General features: G+C 37.6%; 2 protein-coding genes across 2 annotated transcripts in view; both read right to left on the reverse strand.

The window, feature by feature from the left end:
• The window catches only part of LOC117712942 (transmembrane protease serine 11G), a 36089-nt gene extending 23599 nt beyond the window's left edge, over positions 1–12490 (reverse strand). The window contains exon 1 of the mRNA XM_034509178.2: positions 12183–12490. Coding sequence (XP_034365069.1) covers positions 12183–12190 — 8 coding nt within the window. The 5' untranslated portion in view covers positions 12191–12490. The remainder of the gene's footprint in view (positions 1–12182) is intronic.
• A 4445-nt stretch (positions 12491–16935) lies between these two features.
• LOC117712428 (transmembrane protease serine 11F-like) overlaps positions 16936–18286 on the reverse strand; it is a 79302-nt gene continuing 77951 nt past the window's right edge. The window contains exon 10 of the mRNA XM_076937714.1: positions 16936–17094. Coding sequence (XP_076793829.1) covers positions 16936–17094 — 159 coding nt within the window. The remainder of the gene's footprint in view (positions 17095–18286) is intronic.

Raw genomic sequence — 18286 nt, forward strand, 5'->3', positions numbered from 1 at the left:
TCCTATTTCAACTAATGCTCCAAATAGAAGAGTAATAATAATTCAGAAGACTTAAATTTCATATCCTTACTTTATTTACATTTTTTTCTTTATGTAAAATCACCATACCAGTGATCACAGGGACAAATTAGTAAAATGGAAGGCATGCATGGCTGTGGCTAAGAGAAGCTGTGTTAGGTGAGTACACCACGACAATCAAAGCTGTGGTGTGGAGCTGCTCGGGAGACACCGTGAGAGATGCTCACCTGGGCCACAATGACAGTAAGGACACTGACTATCAGCAATGGGCCCTTTTGGATACTCAAGAGCAGGAGCAAAGGAATGATTAAACAAGCAAGCTAAGTAAGGACGTTACTTCACTTACAAACAAAACACAGCACACTGTTCTCTTGGATCTGTTCTCAAATAACTAACTAGGAATCCAAATTTAAAAGCAGATAGTGAAAATGGGGAGAGACACTACAAGTAAGGAAATGGCACAACAGAAATCAATAATTCTTATTTCTGTTTAACCAAGTTTGACTGTCAACAGGGAGGGGAACCGAATCATCTAGGTATGTAGATTTGATGGAGTATTTTTTTCTTCTGTGGATGAGATAATTTAATGCCCAGTTTTGAGTATTAATTATCAAAGCTATTCAACAGGTATCCTGAAGTTGTAAGAGGAATTTAAGTGTATTTGAATAATCATGGATTATAGATAATTAGACTCATTCCTATGAAACTTTCATACAAGTTGAAATGGTGATATATTGACATTTTCATATAGACTAATCTAGTAGATTGCGGAATTAAAAAATTGTAGGTGTATTCTTAAGAATGAATAATGCTTCTGGATTTAAAGGTTTGATATGTGGAAGTTGAGCGACCTGCTCTGATAAGTCAGTCACTTTATATCACTCAATTGAGGCAGTGGTTCTCAACCGTCCTATGTTGACTCTTTAATTCAGTCCCTTATGCTGTGGTGACCCCCAGCCATACCATTATTTGCTGCTATCTCATCACCGTAGTTTTGCTACTGTTATGAATGGCAATAATGTGAGACGCCCAAGGAGCTCACAGCCCACAGGTTGAGAACTGCTCACGTAGTACAACATGAGAGCACAGAGGACAAGAACTGGAAATTGAAGGAAGCTGAAGATCTGGAGGACCTACTGTGGAAACAGACAAAAGGGAAGTCCAAGTACCAGGAAGCATTGGCAGCTTGGATGACCAGGGACTTCCTGCGCATCTGAGAGGAAGTCTGTGCAGAGGGAGGTGCTGCTATTTGCTTTAGAGTGTAGGCATGACGAATGGGGGGAAAAGAGAGGCAAAAGAATATAGATCCACAACTGTCATTAAGGAATTTTCAGTGGGGTCTAGAGAGATGGTTCAGTGCTTAAGAGATCCTGTCGCTCTGGTAGAGAACCAGGATTCGGTTCCTAGGGCTCACATAATAGTTCAAGTTCACAAGCAAAAATAACTCCAGTTGCAGAGGGTTTTTTGATGCCCTTTTCTGGCTTCTATGCCAGTGCATGCATGAGGCAAGCATATATGCATTTGGGTAAAAGACTCCTACACTGAAAATAAAAATATTCACAAATTTGCACTGACACCAGTTTGTAATCCTATAAGGGAAGTTGCCACAAGTTCAAGGCCTTCCTGTACTACAGATTGAGGCTTTATCTTTAAGAAGAAGGATGGGGAGGTGGAAAAGGAATAAATGAAAAAAAAAAAAAAATGAGAGGTCAGAGTGGCATATACCTTTAATCCCAGCACTGAGGTAGCAGAAGCAGGTGAATTCAAGGGTAGCCTGAGTCACAGACTAAAACTTATCTCAAAAAAGAGTGTAAGGAACAGAAGAGGTAGAGAGAGAGAGAGTGGGCAGCCTTATCTAGTCCCTGATCTTAGTGGGATTGCTTCAAGTTTCTCTCCATTTAGTTTGATGTTGGCTACTGGCTTCTTGTATATTGCTTTTACTATGTTTAGATATGGGCCTTGAATTCCTGATCTCTCCAAGACTTACCATGAAGAGATGTTGAATTTTATCAAATGCTTTTTCAGCATCTAGTGAGATGATCATGTGGTTTTTTTTCTTTGAGTTTGTTTATATAGTGGATTACATTGATGGATTTTCAAATATTGAACCATCCCCGAGTTCCTGGGATAAAGCCTACTTGATCATGATGGATGATTGTTTTGATGTGTTCTTGGATTCAGTTTGTGAGAATTTTATTGAGTATTTTTGCATCGATATTCATAAGGGAGATTGGTCTGAAGTTCTCTTTCTTTGTTGGGTCTTTGTGAGGTTTAGGTATGAGTGTGATTGTAGCTTCATAGAACAAATTGGGTACTATTCCTTCTGTTTCTATATTGTGGAATAGTTTGAAGAGAATTGGTATTAGGTCTTCCTTGAAAGTCTGACAGAATTCTGCACTAAAACCATATGGTCCTGGGCTTTTTTTGATAGGGAGACTTTTAGTGACTGCTGCTGTTTCTTTAGGGGTTATGGGACTGTTTAGATGGTTTATCTGCTCCTGATTTAACTTTAGTACCTGGTATCTGTCTAGAAAATTGTCCATTTTATCAGATTTTCCAGTTTTGTTGAGTATAAGCTTTTGTAGTAGGATCTGATGATTTTTTTTAATTTCCTCAGTTTCTGTAGTTATGTCTCCTTTTATTCTAATTTTATTAATTTGTGTCTCTGTGCCCTATGGGTAGTCTGACTAAGGGTTTATCTATTTTGTTGATTTTTTCAAAGAACCAGCTCCTGGGTTTGTTGATACTTTGTATAGATCTTTCTGTTTCTACTTGGTTGATTTCAGCCCTGAGTTTGATTTTTCCTGACATCTATTCCTCTTGGGTGTGTTTGCTTCTTTTTGTTCTAGAGCTTTCAGATGTGTTGTCAAGTTGCTAGTGTATGCTCTCTCCCTACCTATTTAATATAGTACTGGAAGTCCTAGCCAGAGTGATTAGACAAAAAAAGAAGTCAAAGGAATAAAAATAGGAAAGGAAGAAGTCAAAATATCACTATTTGCAGATGATATGAAAGTATACTTAAGTGACCCCAAACCTTCTACCAGAGAACTCCTAAACCTGATAAACAAATTCAGCAAAGTGGCTGGTTATAAAATCAACTCAAACAAATCAGTAGCCTTCCTCTACTTGAAAGATAAACAGGCTGAGAAAGAAATAAGGGAAATGACACCCTTCACAATAGTCACAAATAATATAAAATACCTTGGCGTGAATCTAACCAAGCAAGTGAAAGATCTGTATGACAAGAACTTAAGTTTCTGAAGAAAGAAATAGAAGATCTCAGAAGATGGAAAGAACTCCCATGCTCATGGATTGGCAGGATTAATATAGTAAAAATGTCCACCTTGCTGAAATCAATCTACATTTAATCCCCATTAAAATCCCAACACGGTTCTTTACAAGGTTAGAAAGAGGGCTAATATCCAATATATACAAAGAACTCAAGAAATTAGACTCCAGACAACCAAATAACCCAATTAAAAATGGAGTACAGAGCTCAATAAAGAATTCTCAACTGAGGAAACTTGAATGGCTGAAAAGCACCTAAAGAAATGTTCAATATCCTTAGTCATCAGGGAAATGCACATGAAAACAACCCTGAGATTCCACCTCACACCAGTCAGAATGGCCAAGATCAAAAACTCAGGTGATAGCAGATGCTGGTGAGGATGTGGAGAAAGAGGAACACTCCTCTATTGTTGGTGGGAATGCAAGCTGGTACAACCACTCTGGAAATCAGTCTGGTGGTTCCTCAGAAAATTGAACATAGCATTACCTGAGGATCCAGCTATACCACTCCTAGGCATATATCCAGAAGATGCTACAACATATAACAAGGACACTTGCTCCACTATGTTCATAGTAGCCTTATTTACAATAGCCAGAAGCTGAAAAGAACCCAGATGTCCTTCTACAGAGGAACTGATACAGAAAATGTGGTATATTTACACAATGGAATATTACTCGGCTATCAAAAACAATGAATTCGAGAAATTCTTAGGTAAATGGATGAAACTAGAAAATATCATCCTGAGTGATGTAACCCAATCACAAAAGAACACACATGGTATTCACTCACTGATAAGCTCACAGAAGCTCACAATACCCAGGATTCAACTCACAGACCACATAAAGCTCATGAAGAAGGAAGACCAAGTGATGGTGCTTCGGTCCTTCTTAGGAGTAACAAAATACTCAAGAGAGCAAATATGGAGACAAAGTGTGGGACAGAAACTGAAGGAGGGGCCGTCTGGAGACCATTCCACCTGGGTAACCATCCCATGTGCAGTCACCAAAGGCAGACACTGATGTGGATGTCAGGAAGTGCATGCTGACAGGAGCCTGATATAGCTGTCTCCTTAGAGGTCTGCCAGAGCCTGACATACTCAGAGGCAGATGCTCACAGCTAACCATTGAACTGATCATGGGTTTCACAATGGAGGAGTTAGAGAGAAGACTGAAGGAGCTGAAAGAGTTTGTGGTCCCATGAGGAGCAATAATATCAACCAACCAGAGCTCCCCAGGGTCTAAACCACCAGAGTGGGAGCACATAGGGAGGGACCCATGGCTCCAGCTGTATATGTAGGGGAGGATGACCTTGTTGGACATAGGTGGGAGAGGAGATCCTTGGTCCCATGAAGGCTAGACACCACCGAGTGTGGGAGAATTCGACGGTGGGGGAGGTGGTGAGTGGGGGGTAGGTGGGGGCACATCCTTGTAGAAGCAGGTGGATGGGGGGATGGGATAGGAGGTTATTGGGTGTGAGGGAGGGGAAATGAGGTAAGAGGATAACATCTGAAATGTAAATATAATATCCAATTAAAAAGAGGAAAAAAAGGATCAGAAGAGGAAGATCAGTGTATGTCTGTGTGAGAATTCAAATTCGCATGTAATTTGGTGTGGCAGATGATACACATAAAGGATTAAAAATTAGAGCCTTTGTGGTGTGCTCTCAATATCATGCCGCTAAGGAGACAGAAGGAGGAAGATGGCCTGCCTGGGCTAAATAGTGAGTTCTGGGCCAGTCTGGAACCTGAGATCCTCCACCTTAGAAAAAGGTAAAAACATATGAACAGATGAATTAACAACAACAAAAAGCCGCTCTGACACTCTGACGCACCAGAACAAGACTATAAGAATAACAGGGTTTAGAAGTTCAGACTTGTGATTCATAGCGAGTAACTCCCAGTCATGACTGATCTGGGTTGTTCACAGGAATGATGTTGGAGGAGAAATTTATAGCTGGGTGAGGAGATCAAGGAAATAGGTGGTGAGGATGTCAATCCTCCACTGCAAGGGACTTGTGCTCAATGCAGGACTTGGGGAAGAAAAGACGTAAGCACGAGTCTGTAAAATAACACGGATCATAACTTCAGCCTGGGGTCCATAACAACCGCACTGAGGAAGGGAGGAAGATCGACTGTACAGAGCTGCAAACCTCAGAGGAGTTGGGCAGTTCCAGAAGGTCAGAAGAGTCATGGTGAAGGGTGGCAACGGAAACAAAGATTAAATTCTTTTTTTTTAACTTTCAGGTTTTTATTTTATTCTTTTTTTAAATTTACTTTCCATGCTAATCACAGCCCTTTTTCCTCCTCTCTCTCTCCAGTTCCACCCTTAGAAATCCCTCCCTCAAAAACTAACGTCTTAGTTGTAGGGTATCTGGAGATTTAGAAGTCCTTTTTGAAGGCCAGGAGGAACTTTTCTTTTTCTTTTTTCTTTTTCTTTTTCTTTTTTCTTTTTTTAATTGGATATTTTATTTATTTATATTTCAAATGTTATCCCTCTTCCCAGCTTCTCCTCCACAAGCTTCCAATCACTCTTTCAGCTCTTCAGAGAACTACATGGCACTGAGTACAGAAAAGTTGAGGAAGGGTGTGTAGCAGGTTGTTACCCATAAGATGGCATTTCAGGAACGACGAAATCATGAGGAAATGAATATATCTTATGGAAATTATTTTGAATGTGTGTAAAACTTAAGCAGAGTGATACTTTTAAATTTATCTTTAATTATATTCTTACTGTTTGATCATTTCATACAAGCATATAGTGTGCTTGATCAAATCCAACCCTCATTCCCTCCCCTTCAATTCCTCCTTTATATCCCAAAGCACTTTACCTTCTCAACATCATGTGCTGGGTTTATACACTGAAGAATTCATTTAGTGTTGCCTGGGTACTCCTGGGTATAGGAACATCTACTGGTACCTGGGTAATCTCTTAGCAACCCATGCCTGAAGAAAAGTGAACCCTCCCTCAGCCAATTATGGATAAATTCCTCAGATAAGAGTCCAATGCCCAATAAAACAAACAAAAAATAATTTGAAAAAAAAAAGAGTCCAATGCCATGCTCCTTCCTGCTTACAAAAATAAACTGAAAACGTATATGTACATGAAAGTCAGACACAGATTCTTATTACATTTTTAATCGTAATTTGTGATTTGGAAATCATGAAATTTCCAGAACTGGTAAGCAATCAAGGTGTTCTTCAGTGAGGAGATGAATAAGCTTGCTGTGACACATTCAGGTGGATGAGCATTATTTAATATTAAAAATTAATGAGTTATCAATCTATTAAGAGACATGGAGGAAATTAAGCACCTATTCCTAAGTAAAAGCTGCAGATCCGAGAAGGCAACAGGTTTCATAAATTTGTCTACATGAGATACTGGAAAAGAAAACTTGTGAAGACACTGGAAAAATTCAGATCTCCAGGGTTTAGGGGAGATGGCTAGAGGTATGCACAAGTTTAATTTTTAATATATGTGATACTGCAATGGTAAATACATGCCAGTGTACATTCATCAAATCACAGAATATACCAAGCATGAAGGTGAATGTGAAGTGTGCACTTTAGTTGATAATGATGTGACCATCTAGTTTCATGTTAAGCAGGTGTCACCCTGGTGCAGGCTGGTGACAGTGAAGGAAGCTGTGGGACATGGGAACAGGGTACATATGTACTCTGTGCTTTCTGCTCAGTTGTATGGAGAAGGTAAAACTGGACTGACAAGTTAACAGTTACAGATTTAAAGTAAAATTTTAATTAAATGATAAGTTTAAATTGCCATATAGATAAGCTCTTTGATTAAGGAACCAATGGCGCTGCTACTGACAAAGGTTTCAGTGCTCTAATGATTCTGGGCAATAGTTTAGAATTTGTAATTATATATAGCATGAACTTATTCATTAGTTATATTAGTCATAAAATCATAGTTGATGCAATAAGACTTATTCTTCTATTCCTATATTTATTATAAAAGAAAATGGTACATTTTGGTCATGGGGTTAAACAAAATAAAGAGAAAAAGAATTTATCAAAAAAAATATACAAGCAGTGGAACTCCATGAGCTCTTCTCTGGTCCATAGTAGGATTCTGAGTGATTTGCTCTTGTTTGTGTTGGTCATGCAGCCACAGCTATTGCGAGTTTGCATGTGTAATGGTTCTGTCTCATAGCAGATGTCCCCAACAGCTGCTCTTAGAGTCTTTCTGCCCTATCTTTCATGATGTTCCTTAAGCTTCAGTGAGAGAGATATGATATAGATGCCACATTTAGATCTATATTTATTATTATAGGTGCAAATGTTTATGACACATATAAGTACAGTGCTGACTTCAAAATGCATCACTGTTTTTTTAGTGGAATAGTTTTATGCTACAGATTATTGTGATGTTGTCTTATAGAGGTACAGAATCCGAGTGCAGCTCTCATCAGGTGAGCTGCTCTTTACAGTGGCTGAGAGCTAACTCCGTGACTCACAATTGTCAAAAGCAGAGAGTAAATGGTCATGAGAGTACTCAGTCCTACATGAGACATCTGTAGCATTTCCTCACCCCAACGTTCAGGAAACATAAAGAAGGAGGCAGAAATATCATAAGAGCCATAGTTAAGAGAGAACAGGACACTGTCTTCTTGACCTCATTGGGCCATCACACTCATGATCTCACAGCTGTTTTAACTGCACAAGACATACACAAACTAAAGCCAATCAATATCTCATCATGGATGAGGAACGAGCTCATGAGGCCCTACCCTATCTGAAGAATTATTGACAATTGATGGCTGCTGGATCAAAGGACTCATTTTCTTCAGGGCTGTGGCCCCTAGAAGCTTGGGCATGATCTATTGGATGTCACTGTATCTGTATACATGTGGGCGGCACTAACTGGACTCATAGAGTTGTAGAAAACCAAAAAGAGAAAATGAAGATGAGAGGAGGAAGGGTTGGAGAGTTTTGGATGAGGAGTAGGGAAGAATGAGAGATTTGTATGATCAAAATACATTGCAGGCATGTATTGCAGGAATTCTCAAGTAAGAAATAAAACCATTTTAGCCTAATCATTAATACATATCTACATCCTAAGTGTTACATAAATATATGTTGAATCTTGAATGGCCAAGAAGCACCTAAAGAAATGTTCAACATCCTTAGTTATCAGAGAGATGGAAATCAAAACGACCCTGTGATTTCACTTCACACCAGTCAGAATGGCTAAGATCAAAAACTCAGGTGACAGTAGATACTGGGGAGGATGTGGAGAAAGAGACACATGCCTACATTATTGGTGAAATTGTAAGATGGTACAACCACTCTGGAAATCAAATTCAATCCCCACGGCAACGTTAAATCCATTAGACTTCATTTTCCACATGCATATGTTTCCATTTGACAAACTCTTTTTCTTTCTTTATTCTTCCTTCCTTCCTTCCTCTCTTCTCCCGTAACCTGTGCCTCTTTTTATTTAAAATTTTTTTTGTCAGTACTGGAGATTAAATTTCAGATCACTCATGTGCTTGGCAAGCAGTCAGCCCCATACATTTAAAAGGGTTTTCAGACCCTGTCTCACTGAGTTGTTTAGTCAAGGTTGTACTCTTTATTCTTCTACCTCAGCCCCTAAGTTGGTAGGACTATGGGCCTGAGCCACTAGATCCAGTGACAAAGCTTTTTTCTTTAATTGTCTGTTATTATAATAGGCATAACAGTATATGTGGGAGAAACAATCTACTCATAGATGTTTCCACAATAAAGAAAATTCTAGTGTTTTGGTGAAAGACAGAGAATAATAACATTGCTCAAAACCTTATTTTTTTAAATGAGAAGAATTGAAGGGTTATTTGTTTGTTTGTCATAGCTGGGGGGTCAAAGCATACCACAGCACACATGGGGAGGTCAGAGCACAACTTTCAGAAGTCAGTTCCTTCTTCCATCATGACTTCCTAAGATCAAATTCAGCCTGAGGTTCTATTTTGTAGTTGTTTGTTTTCATGAGAAAGGAAAGAATTAAATTAAATAAAAAACAAATATATTTTTATTTTTAGATTATAATAAGTATAGAGTAACTTTTAGAAAAAGTATGTCTAGATTTTTTTAAAATGTCAGAAATGTCATGAAATCCATTTGAATGGAGTTGAGAAGACCAGAAGTTGACAAGTGGTCGGCTAGAAATTTGTTGGTCTGAAATGAATTAGAAATACAATTAAAAGGCTCTACTAGGCTCAGATACTTTGGTCATCCTGATAAGCCCTTAGAAACAGTGATCATGGGAATGTTCACATAATTGGGTTTAATGCCTTGGTTTTTCTTTGACTATTTGTGTTTATTGCCTTGCTTGTTCCTTGACTATTTGCATCTATGGCATTGCTAGACCTTCAGCCTAGAACTGACCTTAATACATGCACATAATTAAAATGGTATAAAAGCATAAAGGAGGAGAGGGGATGGGATAGGGGGTTCTAGGGAGGGGAAATGGGGAAAGGGGATGACATCTGTATTGTAAATCAATAAAATATCCAATAAAAAATTTTAAAAGGCTACTAACACATTAAGTGCCAAGCATTGTGGTTCATAACGATACAAAAACAAGATATATTTTCTCCACTTTACTCAAAAGTGGTGAAAAGAAAAAAAATAAAAATCCAGTTGTGTTTTCCAAAGACACCATCAGTAGGAGGAATCGAGAAAACTTCTTGATACCTCATGTCCTTCCTTATGACACTTATCTTTCACTCCCCTTCGAGACTAAACGCTAAGGGAAGCCACACCCAATAATGCAAACCTGTATCAAATTGATATCTTGGTTGTCTGAACAGAAAATATGATTGTGGACTTTTTTGGATCTAGAGTTGAAGATCTTGAAATCTCTAGATGGAGGACGACAGAAATGTGGACATTTAAATGACTTCCTGGTTTACTGAATAGCAGGTGTTTTCCCGGGGCTTTTATTGACTCTGTTTTCCTAGTTTCTTTCCTTTTTGTCACAGCCATTTGTCCTCTTACTATCCTAAAAGATTTCCTTTGCCTTTAACCAACTGTAATATAGACTTCATGTTTTATACAAGCCTTAACCGAAATTTAAATTTTATGTCTCCAATGATACTACTAGCTCCTGGCATACAACAGACTATAAATGAAGATCACATAGTGAAAAGGAAAATTGATTAGTTTTATTTTATTATATACATATATATGTATGTGTACATATATATATGTGTGTACATATATGTATGTATATATATGTATATGTGTGGGTATGGTGTATGGTATATGTGCACATATATGTGTACACATGTAGATGCGAAAAGACAGCATCACCATCTTTCACATTCAACCTTGCTACTGTGAGGCAGCATCTTCTTCTGAACCTAGACCTCATGTTTTTAGTGCAGAGCAAGGCCCAGAAATCCTTGTGTTCCTGCTGTCTCTGCTGGTGTTACAGGTATGCATAGTCCAGGCCCACATTTTATGTGGATTTTAGGATCTGGTTCCCACACACACATAGCAAGCACATGAGATACATCTCTGACTTGGAACTGAATTATATTATTGGTGGGCTACTGACAACTTTTCTATATGTGTTCAAAATCATTTAAATACAAAAAACCCAAACATTTATGAAAATATGTACTATTTCCATAAATACAACTAATTTCATTTTGTTTGTTTATTCTGTTTTATTTCTTTTTAAAAAGACTAAATCTTAATTTGTGGCTGTTAGGTGATCAGGTGGAGAGACCTGATCATCTGAATAACTGTAAAGAATTAATTTTGTTGTAAGTTTCCTGGTCTAGAAAACTACTAGAATTTAGTTGAATTTCACATACTGATGTCTGCTTTTTTTTTTTTTACTGTCAAAAAAAACAGGACAGTCCTTATCAGACATTAGAAAAGACACTTATAATTTCTTCTTCCTAAATAACTTGTGATAATTTACCTCATATTGTAGATGACGAATTAATATTTGATGATGACAGGTATGTCAAAATGCAGAAGAGATCAGACAAAGGGGAGGAAATAAAATGTTTACCATTTTTTTACTATGAATTTCTATGTTTATACTAATAAAAAACTACTCACTTCTCATATATTTACATAAATCGTGCTTGTAAGGTTTTTTGTTTTTCTTATTTTTGAAAAACAAAACATTTGTCATTTTTAATTGAGCAGTTTTTTGCATTGTTTTTAATTTTAAAACCTATTGTTGCAAAGAATACAACAATAGGTTGCTAATTATTAACATTCTTTACAAAAGTACAAAGGACCAGCTGGAGTATCTCCAGTGAGGGAGAACCAGAGGACCCAGAGATGGAGAAGAGAAGGCAAGACAAAGATGTAGGATAAAAACGAGGACATTAAATTCCTTATTCATATTTTTGAGTTTCAGTCATGTTTATCAGCTTCGGAATGGAGACTAAGGCATATGGTTTCCATATAACTTGAACATTTCCTTTTGAATGAATCAATTTAGTGCATCATTGAGAATGAACACAGTAAATATCTTTTAAACTCTTAGGTGGAGTTACCTTCCTCATTCCATTCCAGTCCCTGAACTTACCAGTACTCCTTGGGCTCTCTTTGTCTTAACGCAAGATGTACATTGTTATCAAAATTCTCATATTGAACTTTTAAACTATATGAAATGTAATTCTCATATTAAACACTAAATTTATATTCAACACTAAATGTGATTCAGTCCAACATTAAAAATATCAACTCCTAAGTATAAAGTCATAGTTTTTCTGAAATAGAAAATATTATTACTATGTCTTCTTAACAACAGAAATAGAGAAAAATTATTAGATAGCCAACTTAGCGTAATTTCTAACTTCTATTTAGAAGCACAAATGTGAAACGAACCCTTCATAGGTGAAATAAAACCGAACTTACCGATACATCGCCACTGTGGGGAAGGCGAGCTTCTCCACCTTCACGCTGCTCTGTGTGTGATCCCTGTCAAATGAGTAGCATCCTGGATATTCTTGCAGATGTGTGAGCTGGCTAAAGTTAAGAATACTTAAAGATTTAAAAGAAACTTGCTTGACAAGTTGGGACAGGTAAATGTTAACCAAGAGTATGGTTTGAGGTACGGAAAAGAATCACTTGATAAAGTCTTTGTTACAGGAAGTAAGAATTTCCTGGTTCAGGCTAATTGAGAAACAATGTCAAGTCCCAAATGTAAGCAACTCCCTTGAGAGAAGCTTTCTGTTTGTCTTTCAAGAGGCAGCCTTTCTCCATCTGAGTCAGTACAAGTCTGGTCTCTGGCTCAGTCATTCATCTCTTCCAGAGGCACCTGATACTAGGTTTTCAGGAAATATCTGATACTCTTGACAAGATTTCCTTAGGGCATATGTGTCTATTATGTGTTGCCCAGGATCCTCATGTCTATTCTAAAGAGAGATAGTCTGAGGAAGGGAAAAACGAAAACAGAAACAAAAAAAGAAACACCTGAGATTTAATCTGTCCTGACAGTCACTGTAAGGGTCTCACAAAGTGACCATGATTCCTCACCCCCCTACACCTGGTCTGGTAATTTTTAGCTATATCACCATTCATTTTCTTTGATACTGCTGGATTTTCATCTCTCTGCCACCAGTCCTTCTCATCCAGTGACTCTTCTTCCTGCATGTGAAAATTATCTCTTCATTTTTCCTTGCTTAAATTCACTCAAAGTCCACTCACTGTAAGGGTCACCCAATTAAAGCCTATGTACATGACATCTCATCTAAGGACTCTGAAAGCCTGAACTTCCTTCAGAATACTCTTTCCTTGAGTATCCCCAGCTCCTACCTGCTCTGAACAATCTTCCCTTCCTCAAGTAGTGACCAGAGTTAGTTGGCATGTTTTCAGATTTCTAGGCTCCCTTCTGCTCTTGAAGCTCAGAGGGTCGAAACTGTGATACATTTCAATGCTTATGCAGCCCCCAAGTGAGCAGCAAGGTATTCTATATACATTAACCCCTTCTTTTCAGCAAGTGGTATTCAACACCCCTATTTTTTTTTCATTCCTTCGTCATTTGCAAAAATCAACCTTTGGTTGTTTGAGTAAGAATGTCCTCTGCAGACTTATATATTCTTGGTCCCTAGTTGGAATTATTTGTATAGTAATAGAAGGTGTTGCCCTTTGGAGGACGTGTATCATGTGGTGGTGGTGGTGAGGGGTATTGTTTCAAAAGCCCACACCATTCCAGTTCGTTCTCTCTCTCTCTCTCTCTCCTCTCTCTCTCTCTCTCTCTCTCTCTCTCCCTCCCTCCCTCCCTCCCTCCCTCCCTCCCTCCTTCTCTCTTTCTCTGCCTTGTTGTCTCAGGATATAAGCTTTGAGACACTGCTCCAGCACCATGCCAGCCTGCATGCTACCATGCTCCATGCCATAATGGTCATGGATTAACTCTCTGAAACTAACTGTAAGCAAGCCACCAATGGTTCTTCTTTTTATAAGTTTCTTTGGCCATGGTGTCTCTACAACCGTAGAAGGATAACTAAGACACATATGAACACACAGCTACACACGTGAATACACACACATCACATGTGTATGTGTAAATATTGTAGAGACACAGTGTGGAACACTATGTGAATTTAGTTTACCTCACATTTGTTTTTGCAAGGAGAAACAGTTATTTAAAATGACTGCTTAAGACTACAAGGTCCTCAGCTGTCATGCTTGCATGAATCAGAGTATAACAGTAGTGGTAAGACTAGGTTGGACCTATTCCTACACCAACCATGGCCCATTCTATCAACAGGTAGATACCTACTCTTAATATCAGAGCATTCACCAAACAGCTCCAAAAGTTATGATCCTATTAATTTCAATCATTTGTTAAAAGTTTATCTTTATTTCCATGACTGCTTGAAATATTATGCATACTTCTTCTTGCTAACAAATGATTTATAAGAAGTTTATTTAATTGGAAGGATAGATATATTTTATTGCTCTTATTGATGAATTATGAAGATGTCAGAACCATGGTTTAGTGTTACCAAAAGTTTGCCTCAGTCTTTCTCCACCATAAAAATTAACCCTTTAGTCAGAACCCCAGGTTTCAAGATTCTGTTTTGTAGGGGTTATTACATTTTCTATACATCTAATTGATTTGTTCTGTCTTTTAAACCTAATCCAACTTTCAATTAAAAGTATACTAAAATTATTATAGTGTCATTACAGAGGAAGCAAGGCCATTTTCTTGTGTGTTGTTAACCATTTTTTATGTTTGCCAAATGTACAAAGCAATAAAACCCCAACATTGCAAAAAGCAAAACACATCAATCTTCATAATCTAAATGCATTTTCTGTATCATCTATATTGGTACCTCTTAACAATAATATATTCTGCATTTTTGAGATTTTAAATTTTCTCCAGCTTTTCAACTTTATCATTTACAAGAATCCCTCACAGTAATGCCGTGAGGTAGACAGCTTAGTAACCCATATGTCAGATGCAAAACAGAAAGTGTAAGATTACTTGACTTTTATGACATTCAATCAATAAGTCAAATACCAAACATGAGATAAGACATACAAACACTGCTATAAAAAATACACTTTTCTATTCTTTAGAATTCATATGACTTTATATTTATTTCTCTTATTTGTGTTAAATTATCACCTAATTCAATCTAACCATGGAAATATTTAAATCAGTATACATAGTTTAACGAATACGTTTAAAAAAGTTATCACAGTCTGATGAAATATAAATAAAATTACATACAAGCATGTATTCGTTGTTAGAGACATACAAAGGAATGAATAAGGGGCTTTTTGGTAGACAGATTTGCTTTCCCATATCTACCAAAAGTAGGAGATTATTTAAATTAAGGAAAAAATCCAGCATCAATCATGCCCATCTATGATTTCAAGTGACCAGACATGACCACCATGTTTTTAGAGCTCATTGAGATGCAAGTTAGAGCAACTAACATGTAACCAAGATTACATGTTACATATAAAATCAATTACATGTAAACTAAAAACAAAACTAATCTTTTAGCCATTCAAGGATGGCTATCCTACAGTTTTTGCCTGCTAAGTCAGAATAATGCATGTAAGCCTCACAGTTGAGGGCTGGATATGAATACCGATGTGTGGCTGTAGTTACAAGCATGGCGACTATCATCCTGTGAGTATGGGTCTACAGTAGACACAGAACAAAATTAAATCCAGGAAACATAAAAGTGATTGTGAAAAATTGACACTCCTTCTGTTTTTCAACAATGTAATTTAAGGGACTTTAAAATTATTCGCATCTTTTGAAGAAGCAGGAGCATTTTAAAATACAATGTGCTTTTAAACATCCAAGGAACATTAATATTGATAGTAGCTTATTCATCCTGAGAACTTACTGTGCACAGATGCTGTTGCAAATACTTTGCGTGTATTAATACATGCAATCCTCAAATAAACCACAATGAGGTAGTATTTTTTTGTTCACACCATCCAGATTAAAGAGCTAATTAACAGAGAGATACTGGGTAATTTGCATAAAAGCATATACTTTGCATATGGCAGAGACAAAGTTCATGAGCCACTGGCCTAGCTCAGACAATCTGTGCTCACTAACACTATGTCAACCACCAGGCTTTAAACTATAGCTAAGCCCTTTCGCTGGGACACTCACTTACTATTACTTAGTACTTAGTATATAGTACGCACTGTACTAAGTGTTTTACATAAGGCACTTCCCACCTGACATTTTGATAGACATATAACTTGGCAGTGAGCTGGTAATTTATGAAAGCATCAGGTACCATTTGCTTGTCTATATTTCTAAAAAAGTAGTTGGAGAACACATTCCATCAAAAGTTTAGAGTGCCCTGATACTATTTTTCAGATGACTCTGCTTTCATCAGCTTCTTTTTCTCCTTCCTATACAAATGGAAAAATAGTTATCATAATTTTATTTTTCTCTTTGCTGGGCTAAATATGATTGATATATGGATGGCAAGATACTGCTAAAGAGTAAGCCAGAAATGCTTCTTAACAATGTAATATGCTTCCTAAAGCTACTGCTTGAGAGCATTATATAGTGTAATGGCAAGTTCATATGCATTTAAATAATGACAGTTCCTGTGGTAGAGAATAACGCTCTGCTCAGTCAGCTGCAAACCCGGGTTAGAGTTCAAGTTTTACTGCAGGTTCCACACTCCTTCATTGTAGCAGTTGAATGTCCAGTTATGGGTTCTAAAATGCTTGTGTCCTGAATCCTTAAGGAAGATGCTAGCTGGTGTTTGTAAGATGAGTCCTGGAGCTCTATGTATCATATGAGGTAAGATCGTAGCAGCCCGTGAGATCTTGATATCCTGAGGGAAGCTATTTGTGTTTGTCACATTAAGGAGTCACTTTTATGGGTGAGGTACTGGTGCTGCCTGTCATTTGCCAGGTTTTCTTCCTTCTTGGTAAAAGTTTATGCACAAAAAGCCACCTCATGATATTAAGTTGGTCTCGGTCTGAAGAGTTCCTTGACATCTGGCAGAAGCACTCTTTTAACTCCCATGACTCTAAGCAATAATGCACATACTGTACAACCTGCAGGCTTTCTGCTCCATGGGCTGTAGCTGTAACTCACAACTCTTAAGTGATACTGTACAATCTGCAGGCTTCCTGCTCTGGGGGTTACGGCCATCACTCATAACAGTCTACTTTAGAGGCCAGTCTTGGAAGCTATCCAGTCTCGATACTTAGCCACCCTTGTGTAGACTCCAGGCTTATTTGGAAGAGCACAAGACTGTCCCCAACTTACTATACCCACAATGTACCAGATGTCCCGATTGTCATAAACCAAAGGTCCACCAGAATCACCCTGTAATAGAAAAAAAAAAAAACAAAACTCCAATCAATATCATAATAATCATCTCTTTCCCACAGACCTTGTCCTCCAAAAGAAGAAAAAGAAGAAACACAAAAAATTTTATATGGACAGTCTGTGAGTAGACTGTGTGTCTGTCTATTGAGTTGAACATCAAAGTACATTTTTCTTTTTTAGTAGAAAGACCAATTAATCATTCATAGGTAATGATTATATTATTTCTGGCTTATCCTTCTATTTTTGTTTGGTTAGACATGTTCTACATATATGCTATGATTGCCAATAGTTTATGCATATAAAATGTTACATATGAGACTATCATGTATCATAGTAAAGAAAAAATTTCAAAGGCTGCTTCTGAATACCATTGGTCTGACTACTCTGAAGAGGGAGAGTAAATAGATGCACTTGTAGGAGGTCAAAGTATGTTCTCAGATCTTGAAATGGCCGAGTTTTAGGCCCAGTTCTGTCAATCATGGGCAAGGTTTAGTAAAATATTTTAACTTTTTTTGCTTCTTTTACTTTTTTCTTCAATTTACTCATGTTGCAAAAAGATGTGTGTGTGTGTGTGTGTGTGTGTGTGTGTGTGTGTGCGTGCGTGCCACACGTGTGCAGGAGCCTGTAGAAGGCACTAGATTCCGTGGAGCTGAAGCTACTGGTGGGCAGCCTGAACTGGGTGCTGAGATCCAACTCAGTTCTTCTAGACGAGCCTAGGAACTTTTAATCATTAAGCCATGTTTCTAACCTCTCTCATAAACTCTTACCAACTATTCATTTAGTTCCAATTACATGCCCCACACATTCTGACAGTTATTAGAGATATAATGATCCAAAAATGAAAGCTTCCTTATGCTAATAGATCTTGAAGAATAAATTAAACAAGCTAATATCTAAATAAGCCCCAGAAACAAATAATAACTATGGTAACTGACAGGCAAACATACAATATAAATATTTGATTGTTCAGGGTGGATTTTCCCAATGCATCTCTGAGAAAACTAACTATGTTGATATGAGAAAATAGAGGTGTTGATTGTGCATCAGGAAGCAGTAATGTAAGGCACATTAGACAGAGGGAACATTTTTGCAAACACTCTGTGGTATGTAGGAATCTATCCTATACAAGGACCAAGAAGATGGTATTGGAGATGTAAAGAAAACAGCAGGGGAGGAGGTTAGTGACGTG

Source organism: Arvicanthis niloticus, chromosome 7 (genome assembly GCF_011762505.2).
Source record: "Arvicanthis niloticus isolate mArvNil1 chromosome 7, mArvNil1.pat.X, whole genome shotgun sequence".
Taxonomy (NCBI): Eukaryota; Metazoa; Chordata; class Mammalia; order Rodentia; family Muridae; genus Arvicanthis; species Arvicanthis niloticus.